Here is a 10,730-nt window from a genome sequence, read left to right as displayed (position 1 = left end):
TTAGTTTTTGATCAACTCAGCAAAGCTTCTCTAATGGGTTTCCTTTTTTGAAGCAGCAGTAGCATCCAGAAGGTGGGTTAGTCTGCTCTCCCATCATACTATCCCCAAGTGATGCCCTGCCATGCATCTCATGTGTCTTCTGCATCCTGCAGCAGCTCCCTCACCTCCAGCAGCTGAGCAGGGAAGCATTTCTGTGGCCCTTGTCCTCTACTGCAGACCTTGGGGAAGGCAAGTTTGATAAATTCCATCTTCTCCCATGCCTCCACCTACATTGGAAGAGTGATGTTTGAAGATTGGTGTTGCTTTAAAGACAGGCATCAACGTGGGTCTGGTCATCTCAGAAGATGCTGATAAAAGGCTAAAGCACACTAAAGAACAGTGAAAAAACTTGTTAAGGAAAACTGGAGTAACACTTATGGACCTGGGATTAAGCTGAGCTCAGTACATTGCTTATGCTGTGATTTACGGATATGCTACAAGCAGGAAGTATGTGCCTGAGGTTGTCTGACCATCTGCTTTTTTCTCCAGCCAAGGCTTTTGTCTTTTGTTTTGAGAAGGGTTCCATGATTTCTGCTTTGGCTGGTGGCCTCTCGCATCAAACCTGACCCCATGTTCACCTTCATCACACAGCTGTATTTGTGTTTGCCCAGAGATATGGAGGGAGTCAGAGGCTTGGTGATAGGCAGGTGTCCTGGGATGAATGGCTTTGAGGGGCTCAGTGTGTGCACAGACAGTCAGAGGCTTCCTCCAAGCCAGGTGAAGGGGACTGGAAGGCCTCAAGGCACCAGGCAGAATGATATGCACAAGCTTATGCCTGGAAGACCTGAGTAGCACACAGCAGCCTCATCTGAGGTGAAAACTGAACTGCAGCTGAAGTGTTTCCATGCAGATTGAGCTGTACTGGCACATCAATGCCTGGAGCTGTCTCCCAGCTTCAGCTCTTGTTGGAAACCAGAGGATGTGACTGTACCTGAGAGCCCTGTCACAGGCAGCAAGCAGCTGCATCAGAGGCACTGTGTTTTCAGGGGTGTCCTTGCTCCAGCAGCACAAAGCCCCATGTCTTTTTCTTGCTGCATACAAGGGTGCTTCCAACTCATCTGGGGGATTCCTGCTAGAAGCAAGAGAGGCTGCCATGTTGTGACCTTGCCCCCTGCTGTAGAAAAACATGATCACCATTCCTTGTCACATCCTCCCATTATTTGCATGGCAGGGAAGTGAGCCAGAGGAAAAAAATGACCTCGTGAGTCAAAATTATTGCTGTTCTGGGGTTTTGGCTGCTTGAACAGAATGCTGGCATTAAGCCCGAGCTTAAACTTGGGAACAAGTTGAAGACTGGCAAACACACACTGGCTCTGATGTGCCCCTCAGGTGACCTAGAGCAGAGAGTTGGGACAGTTGGCTAGGGACAATGGGAGGAGCTTACACATTGCAGCATGAGGATGCCTGGCTTTGCAGGCTCTACTGAGTGCTTGCAGCTTCACCACTGACCAGTCATCTGGATAAATGAATAGTCTCCTACTTTGTGCCAGCAGCCACTGATATGCCTCTCACTTTCTTTGCACACCTGGAAAGGGATTTTCCTTTTACTCTCTCAAATGGATGTCTTTGCCTGACTTTAAGGTTTGCTCTGAGAATGCAATAAACAATATCCTTCCACAGTTATTTTTAAAAATCTTATTCTCCAAATCAGAGGTTTCTCTCCCAGTATGGTCAAAGCTGTGGGGCTTGTGTTTTTCACCCCCTGCAGTGGGATTAGTGAAGCAGTTACTGTGCTGATGGTCAAGGGGAGTGTCATGTCTGAGCTTCATTGAGGTAAAAATTAAGGCAGAATTGCAAGTTCCACTCTGGCAATCATCTGGGGTGCCACTTTTGTGGGGCAAACCAAGAGCCAGTTAGCTAAACCTAATGGATCTGATCCTCCATGCAGATATCCTGCTATGTACAGAGAACTTGAAAGGCCTGTACTCAATGCTTCTAAGCTGTTATGAAGTAGCATCAAGAAGCAGTAAAGTTCAGAAAGACAAAAAGGGGTTGAAGAGGAAATCACAGAGCATACCAGTCAGCTCCCTCAGCTCCATCACAGCCTTGTCTCTGCACTGGTGAATGGAACCCTGGCACACACGAGGTGAGAGACTCTTACTCTGCATTATCCTTGAAGCTGACAAGCACACATAGGCTCTGTCCTCATCCACAGGTTGGCTTGGAGAGAGGATGGACTCATTTGTGCCTGAAACACAACCTACTGGGAAGTAAGACCTCAAATCTCACAGCTACTGGAGTATAGTAGACACAAATTTAGGCCTCACACATTTCAGTAGATACTATTAATCCTGAAAACCTTTACAATAACCCACTGTGGCAGATCTGCAGGGATGTAAGTGTCAAAAACTAAGTGTGTAGAAGATGGACAGCACAGGCAGGAGAGCAGGCAGTTCTTGGAGCTGAAGTCAGTTGTTTGATTGATTTTGCTAAAACAATTTTGTGTTAGACAATTTCTGGATCATGGTGAAAATCTGCCTTTGTTAAAAAAAAAAACAAAAAAAACAAAAAGAAAACCACCAACACAAAAAAACCCCAAACAAACAACAACCCCCCCAGTATGAAAAAACCAAACCATTTGCATGTTCCTATTTTTGTGCTGCTGAAAAGCTGGAAATGTTTTAATAAGACATCTCTTGTCAGCAGCAGCAATGACAGAACTAGGTATAGATTCAGGAAAAAGGTTTTTCACTGAGAGCAAAAAAAGTACTTCAGATAGCATTGTTTTTCTATTTACTGATGAGACATTCTTTTGGTCAAAGTGTTGAATGCATTAAGTTTACATAAAAGCCCTGAAGGTTGTACTAACCCTCTCGCCTCTTCCACCCTTCTCTCTCTCTGCCTCCAATTCACTGATGAAAACCACCAGCCCTCAGTCCCTGGGCTGCACACTGGTGAATCCGTGTAGCCTGAGCATTCTGTCCATCTCTCTCAGCTCGAGCTCACACAGTGTGTCCCAGCATTTCTCCTCCTGCGGAGCTGCAGCCGGGCTGCGGATGATGCGGCAGGAGGGAGAGCATCCCGCGGGCAGCTCCCCGTGGCTCTGACCCGGGTACCATGTGCGGCTGAGCTGGGGAGGCTCGTTGCCATAGCGACCGCTGCTAAAATGCTCCCCCCTCGCCGCGCCGGGATGCAGTCGGTCGCAGACAGTCCTTGTGCGTGTGGGGGCAGGTCGGCGGCGGGGTGCCCCGGGGAGGTTGGAGCGGGATTGACGCTGCCGAGGAGGCAGTGGGGGAAACCCCCGGGGGTCCCGGGGGCAATGAGGCCACGCTGCTGGCTCCTGTCCTTCCCCCGCCCGCCGCGGCTGCTCCCGCCATCCCTCCCTCCCTGCTTGCCTCCCGCCCATCCGCGCCTGTCGCCTCCCGCTGTCACCCAGCTCTCCCGGCGCGGGGTCCCTTCTCCCTGGCACTGGAAAGGAGCCTGACTCATCCCGGCTGGGAGCCGGCAGATGCCCGAGGGAGCAGTCTCATCCCGTCGCGCTGCACCCGTGGAAGAAGGTAGGTGGCAGGTGGCAGGGCAGGTAGCGATGCCTGTTGGGGATGCGGTGCGTTAGAGTGAAGTCTGGTCTGGGTCCCCATTTGTCGGCAGCTCTGTGCCCCAAGCTGCAGCCTGCCCCAGGGTGCCCAAGCCTGGGGGAATCTCTTGCGGTCGAGGTGAGCCCACGACTTGTAACGCTGCAACCTGGGTTGTGCTCCCAGCCATGCACACGGGAGCGTTCTGTACCCAAATTCTCCTGTGCTCGGGCATGCTGCTCCCAGCCTCCCCCAAGCAGTTTCTGCTCTGCCGCTTGCAACATGCACCCTGGGGCTCCTGTCACAAGTGTACCCACGACAGTGGGAGGCAGCATGGGTGACCCACGGGTGACACTGAAAGCAAAAGAGGCTGGAGTGAGGTGTAGCACGGATATAAAAGGGGTCAGACATCTTATCCATAGGAGACACACTTTTGGATGGAAGACCGAGGACTCTCATGTCTTTGGCGGGGAGGGCACATTGATGTCCCACAGCAAAATGAGGTGCTGACGATCAATTGGTCCAGCAAGGTTAAGGCACGTTTAATATCTGCAGAACTGCTACAGGAAGCTGACATCTTTAAATGAAACTCCCTCTTTCCAGTATTTGCAGCCAAAATTTGCTTACCCACCTTACAAAAGCAAGTTGCTTCTCCAGGCCAGCCCTGCAGGGGCTGGAGGGGGGGCTCTGACACCTCACCCAGCACTCAGGCTTGGCTGTGATGAGGACCCTCATCACAGAGGGGGTGGGGATGGGTGAGCAGTGTGGGGACACAGCATGAGAATTGAACTGCATAGCAAGTAGACTGAAGAATAGGTTGCTGGCAAGGAGCTAAGACATGCTGGCTCTACTAGTGATGGAGGAAGGATGAATTGGGAAGTGTGTAGGGCTGCTTTTTATTGCAGTGCTTTTTTGGATGGCAGCTTCACTCACACATTTGGTAAGTGGATGATCAGGGAAGGGAATGAGGTTATTGGCTTTCCTCCCATCAGCCCAGGAGGTCAAAGCTGAACTCACCTTCACGGTGTCCCTAACCCTGCTCATTGCTGTTGCCAGCCAGGGACAGATACCCCTGCTGAGACACCTCTGAAAAAGGGGTTTGCAGCAGCCTGAGCTCCCCAGGATGTCTGCAGCTGCAACTTGGGGGTGCATGAGGTGCAAAGGAGCTACTTTTGCAGAGCATGTAGGAAAGCTATGCTGAGGGGGTTGTGGCCCAGAGTTCAGACCCAGCTCCTGTCGCAGAAGGGGTTTGTGACTAATTCCTTACATGGTCCCTTAAGGTACATTAAGGAAACCCCCACAGCTCCTCATAACACCTCTCTGAGTTGTTGCAAGTTATGGTGGGAGCTTTCCTCAGCAGTTGCTCACCTGAGGAAGGCACAGGCATCCATGAAGAGGTAGCAGCAGTGCCCAGATCAGATGTATGCCAGTAAGTGGGAGAAAATCAGGCATTTTCTGCTGTTTCTTCTGTATGGTAATAAGAATTACAGCTTGTTTCAGATCTTACCCTGTGACAAAAAACTTACTGTTACAGGCCCTCCTGGGACAAGAGGTGTTCAGAAGATAAATGCTGCTGGGCATATTGGAAACAACTGATGGCTGTGGTATTAAAAAAACAAAAGAAAAAAGCCTAGTGCCTGGTGTGGAAAAGGCATCCACCTTATGGGCCAGGAGCAGGGAAGAAGATGGAAATGCTCAGAGTTCTCCCCAGCCTCCTCTTAACACGCCCTGTGCAAGGGATTTGGGAATATATGGTTATTGCAGAGGGGTAACTTGGACGATGGTCAGACACAACAGCTTTAATCTGTCTGGAAAAGCAGGAGTTTGATGTGGGTGCAGGTCTCCCCTAACTCTGTCCCCACTGAAGTCAATGGGCATTTCATCACTCCCACCAAGGGATGAGGGTCTGGAAACCCCCTTTCAGGACTGCATTTTTGTGCCTGAGCCTGGCACCATTGAGGTTTCCTAGTGTGAGAGTCCCATTCACAGTGCAAACTCAGAAGATCTGGTGCTTGGTGGAGTCATAGCTGTGCTTTTTGTGGGAGATACTTTTTGATCCTCTTTTCTGTCCCTGCATGATCCACACCTTGGCTGGCATTTTGGTGCAGAGCAAGCAGCAGACCTGAACAGGTTAGGCACCTTTGTGGGTTGCAGTCTGTGTTGCTCTCTCCCTCTCAAAGGATGGGGATAAAGGATGGGCTCAAATGTGATGCATTACAGATTTAAATGGCCCTAAGTTACAGTGCATGCCCTAAGCTTGACAACAGCAGGGCCATAATGGTGGAGAGAGAGTGTGCCAGCAGGTTATGGGGCTGGAATCCCGTTTGCCCACCCCTCCAAAAACCTTCAGCCCTGACATCTGGACAAGCAGATGTTTGCTCCTTCCTGCTCTCCACTTTTAGCTCTGGGCCAGCAGCAATCACACAGTGTGGTGGTGTTTTGTGTTCCCCAGGGCAACGCTGCTCCGGACTCACCTCGCACCCAGCTGGCCAGGGGTTCTTGGCAAGGCAGATCGGCTGCTCCCGGTGAGTGTTTCCCACTGCACAGTGGCTGATGTGGTGGAGGGATCTCAGGTCTGCTCACAGACTGATGCTGAACCAAGGACTGGTGCTGAGCCCTGGCAAAGCAGGACATGAAAGAGGTGCAGTAAGGGAGGGCTCAGTCCTGAGCCTGACCAGCTCAGACTGGGAATTCAAAGGGGTGATAGAATGTCAGGTGAAGCAGACTTTCCCTCAAGCAGGAGCTGAGAAGCAGCTGTATTTACCCTTAATCACTGGCAGCAGTGCTGGGGGCAAGCAAGCTCAACCCCCTCTGTGGGGAGGGAGCAGGACTGACACACTGTGCAAGAGTCCCAGCAGTGACCCCAAATGCATTGACCTCTCCCAGTGGATGAGGTGCCTTCATGTGCAACCAAGCATGAGCCAGGTGCAGCAGGGCTGTGAGGAGGGACTGTGCACTGCTGATGAGGCAGATGTCTTGTGATCAGTCTCAGTGAAGGTGTATTTTGGGTGCTCTCACTGCATGTGCTTTCTCTCCTTTTCTCTGGCAGCCATGCCCCACTTCTTGGATTGGTTTGTGCCCGTGTATCTGATGATCTCCATCCTCATCCTGGTGGGCTTTGGAGCTTGCATTTACTACTTTGAACCAGGACTCCAGGAAGCCCATAAGTGGCGAACACAGCGGCCAATTATGGAGCGAGACCTTCGGAAGACACTGATGATTCGGGACAACCTGGCCTTTGGGGTGCCTGAGGTCTGACATGCTGCCCATCACAGCCAGAGGGATCTCTCCTGGGTAGGCAGCAGAGCACAAGCCTCACTAGGGATGGCAGTCCTGCCCTGGTACAAGTGCAGCTGCTCATCACTTTGCTCTGTGCTGATCTGGGTCTCATACTCATCACTCACCATTCTGCCCCTTCGCTTCTGAGTCAAGATTTGTGTGCCTGGGGCTTCCTGTGTTATCACAGCTCTTCAGCCAGCCAAGGACTTCTGTTCCTTCCCATGGCCAAGACTAATGAACCACTCAAATGAAGTATTCCTTGTTAATCACTTGAGTTTGAGCTCTCTGGCATCTTGACAGGACCTTCAGTAGGAAAGGTACCAGCTTTTGCAAAGGGATACAGAATCTTGTACTCCTATTCCTTAGGTTAAATCTAACACAGTCTAAGTCCAAGGGGTATTCTGGGGAAAATAAATGGGATTTCAATACAAATTGTTGCTTCAGCTGAGCTCTTCCCAGCACCCACTCTTGGTGCTAGGATGGTGAGCTTGTTGTAACTGTGCAGAGGGACCAAGGACTCAGTGAGCCTCAGAGACTGAATGCCTTTATCCTTGCTAAATGCACACCCCTTCCATGTCTGTTTGGGACATGGTGAATATCCAGTCATACATCCATTCCAGATGCACCACATTCAAATTAAAGGTCTTTATTAAAGAGGTTTGCTCAACTCTTGTGTCAAGCTGAGAACATTCTGCAGCTCTCCATGAAGGGTGCTGCCAGACTTACCACATGAGCTGCTCCTCATCTGCCTAACCCTCTGCTGCTCTGTCTTGGAGAGAGATGGGATAGTCTGCAAAGCAAACTTGCATTCGTTCAGTTCCCTGCATTGCCAAACCCTACAGTTTGGACAGGCTCTTCCTTAACTGTTTCCCAGTGAAAGCTGTGAAGCATCCCTCAGCCCGTTTTTTCCCTGCATGTCTCTGAGAAGGAACATTGAGCCTGCCATCTAAATGGGCCCTTTGTATCACCTTAGCTTTTTGGACCCAAGCTGTATAATATATGTCTGGCACAAAATCCCATGTATATAGACTTTCTGCACTGTTGCAGGAATGACCAGCCACCAAAGTACTGTATGAAGTTGTGACACTGGGGCTGAAAGGGATATTCCCATCCTCTCTCTCCCTGCTAGCCCAGTGCAGTGCCCAGTGTGTCCAGGGAGGTTTGGGAGAGCAAGGAGCCTGTGGCAGGAGGCTGTGTTTCCTCTCCTCCCATCCCAACATCCACCATTTTATTGCAGTAGGTGCAATGGTGCTGCCATTGAATGATCTGGACACAGAGGAATCCTGTGTGCCCCACTCCTGCATATCCCAGGTGTGTTATGATGCCACCACTCTATGTGCACATTTGTGCATCCTGTGCCATCACCTGGGCCATCCAGTATATTGGCAATCCGCATCTCCAGTGTTCTTCCCTTGTTATGGCTCTGTGCTCTAGTCCCCAGTGGCTCCTTTCAGCAGCAGGGGTTCCTCAGGCCAGCTGTGAAAATCTGCCACTGCTCCTGGCTTGTGCAATTCAGCCTCACCTGTGAATCTGGAGCAGGAAGTTTTCTCCTCCATTCCCCAAGAAAGGAGAGTTCATTGGGCTGCTGTGAGTGATTTATGCAGGGAAACACAGTGAGTGGAATTATTCCTGTGCCCCAAGTTTTGCTAACCTTGACAAGCAAAGGCTCAAAGCACAGGTGCAGCCTGAAAGCTGGTAATTCTCTGGGGATGAAAGTCAATTTTTAGTTCTAAGGAATGGATCAGGACATCCTGCAAATATCCTGGGTCTTTCTGGGACATTGCACCTACCAGACTGCAATTGCATTACCATTCTTTTCCACACCAAAACCAGGCACACTGGCAAGAGCTTTCTGGCTCTGTTTCAGACAGAGGCCAAGTCAAGAGTCTTCTCATTCAGCCAAGTAGCAGATACCGTGATGCAAGTGCCCTAACTGGGGAGTCTCACTCAGCAGGGGAATGCAGTGAATGGGATTACTGCTGTGCCCAAAGCTATACTTGCCCTGGCAAGCAAAGACTCAAAGGGCAGGTGCAGTCTGAAACAGATACATTTTTGTGACTTGAGGCTGTGAAATGGAAATGACAAGGGGCTGGGTTGCATGGTCTGATGTGCCTCCCTCGGCTGAATGGCTCACATTCCCTGTCCTCTGGCCAGCACAGCCATATCTCCAAACACCAGCTTGGAAACCTGCTTTCTCACCTTGACTCCCTGATAGATGGGACTGCCCTGTAAAGGAACACAGCTGAGCTGTGGGGTAGTATAAAATCCTCTCCACTGGTGCTGAGGGGCTTGGAGCAGTCCAGAAGAAGTTAAACCATCCCTGTGGGAAAAGAAGCCTGCTTTCACAGGGGTCCCCTCTCCCTTCCTCTGCAGGCCATTTTGCCTGTTTTGACTTCTACTCTGCCCATGACTCAATGCAGAAGCTGAGCAAAAGACAGCAACCAGGTGAGGACTGGATTAGAGAGGAACTAATTGCTCATCTCCTCTGGCTTATGTTTTGTGCTGTTTAGTCCTGCTGTTTAATCAGCATTAGGCCAGGTATTTTCCATGGCTGTGAAGGACTTTATTGTCAGGAGTGTCAAAGGCTTCCTCAGTGGAAGTGTGTGACAAACCGTATGGTTGGCACTTTATTTTCCTGTTGTTCCCCCTGGGAGCTGCCTCCCTCTAGCTCTGGGCAGGCAGCAAGGAGCAGTCTGCAGTGAGGTTTCCTTTCCAACAGGGTAGGTCTCCATTGGCCTGGCTCCTGTGCCAGCTACACTGCCGGGCTATCTGGGAATAATTAAGCCAAAGGCAAACGCTGCCTGAAAACTGAGAATGTTTCTCCTCTGTGGGATCTGTGCAGCCAGAAAGACCTCAGGGGAGAAGGAAATAGTCACAGATACTAAATTAAACTGCATAAAGAATAAGAGAAGATACTTATTGCTGGAAATACTACACAGTATCAGGTTGGTGGGTTTTTTCTTTGGTTTTTTTTTTCATGTTTTTTGTCTCTTTGCCCTTAAGGAAGCAGAGAACTTGCACTGTCCTGAGCTCTGCCTTCCACCAGCATTCCCAATGACTTGATGTGGGTCATTGGATGGTGATTTCTCTTCCACTCTCTCAGCCCTGATCACTTGAAATCATATAATCATCGTCCCTGCCACACTGTAGGTGTTATTGGTGTCTGTCTCTCCTCTTTGCTCCCACTTGCCCAACAAACCATTTATATTCTCATCCCACCCCACCAAAACACTTTTCTTCTTTCCTCCTCGTTTATTGTGTTGCCCTTCAAAGTCCCTTACAGTGAGGAAGGTGTAGAGTGGCAAGCTGAATCCCTCTTGACCCTGAAAACACCACAAAGCTGAGCAAATTTAAGAAACAATCATAATAATGATGATAATGAAGTAGCAAAAGAAAATCAGAATAAGGGAATGAAGCACCAATTTGGATGAACACCCAACAAGTGAGCACTGAACTAATGCAGTGGGATATAAATTGTTGCACTGGAAAATGCCATTTGAGAGGAAAAAAATAAGACATGAAAGGAAAACCTTTCAATTTTTTTTTTTTTTTTTTTTTTTTAAATCACACCTAGTGTCCTTGGAATCAGGCAGCACAGGTGGGACCTGGTGGGTCTGCATCACTCCCCCACCTCCTGCCGTGGGACCAGGGCAGGGGTTCCTGTTTGGGGCTGCTGGTGCCAGAGGTCAGGAAGGTGCTGGGCAGGAGCAGGAGTGGCCATGGCACCCAGCGTGGGAGCGAGCCGGGCAGGCCACAAGGGCCCCATTGTCCAGCTGGAGGCGGCCCAGCTGGACAGGGCTGGAGTGGGGGCTCAAGTGGATGGCAGCAGCCCCAGGGAGCTCTGCACCCCGAGACACCGCAGCCCCGACAGCAGGGACAGCCTGGTCCCCCTGCCCTCGC

At 50.4% G+C, this 10,730-nt stretch overlaps 1 protein-coding gene across 2 annotated transcripts; it reads left to right on the top strand.

The window, feature by feature from the left end:
- The first annotated feature begins 1,934 nt into the window (after positions 1 to 1,934).
- Positions 1,935 to 7,379, top strand: SMIM45 (small integral membrane protein 45). 2 transcript variants are annotated; one of them, XM_079303691.1, is made up of 3 exons: positions 1,935 to 2,125; positions 6,004 to 6,076; positions 6,601 to 7,379. In XM_079303691.1, the coding sequence occupies exon 3, from the start codon at positions 6,603 to 6,605 to the stop codon at positions 6,807 to 6,809; it is 207 nt and encodes a 68-aa protein (XP_079159817.1). In that variant the 5' UTR covers positions 1,935 to 2,125; positions 6,004 to 6,076; positions 6,601 to 6,602; the 3' UTR covers positions 6,810 to 7,379. The 2 variants fall into 2 exon arrangements, with proteins under 2 accessions (XP_079159817.1, XP_079159816.1); XM_079303690.1 differs by lacking the exon at positions 1,935 to 2,125 and having other exon boundaries at positions 5,962 to 6,076.
- Positions 7,380 to 10,730: the final 3,351 nt, after the last annotated feature.

This window comes from Erithacus rubecula, assembly GCF_903797595.1.
Source record: "Erithacus rubecula genome assembly, chromosome: 4".
Classification (NCBI taxonomy): Eukaryota; Metazoa; Chordata; class Aves; order Passeriformes; family Muscicapidae; genus Erithacus; species Erithacus rubecula.
The sequence above is the reverse complement of the archived record's forward strand: the minus strand, read 5'-3'. Positions and strand labels throughout refer to the sequence as shown.

Bases quoted from the DNA above. Each gene is read 5' to 3' on its own strand.
- SMIM45 (XM_079303691.1), top strand. From the start codon at position 6,603: ATGCCCCACTTCTTGGATTGGTTTGTGCCCGTGTATCTGATGATCTCC.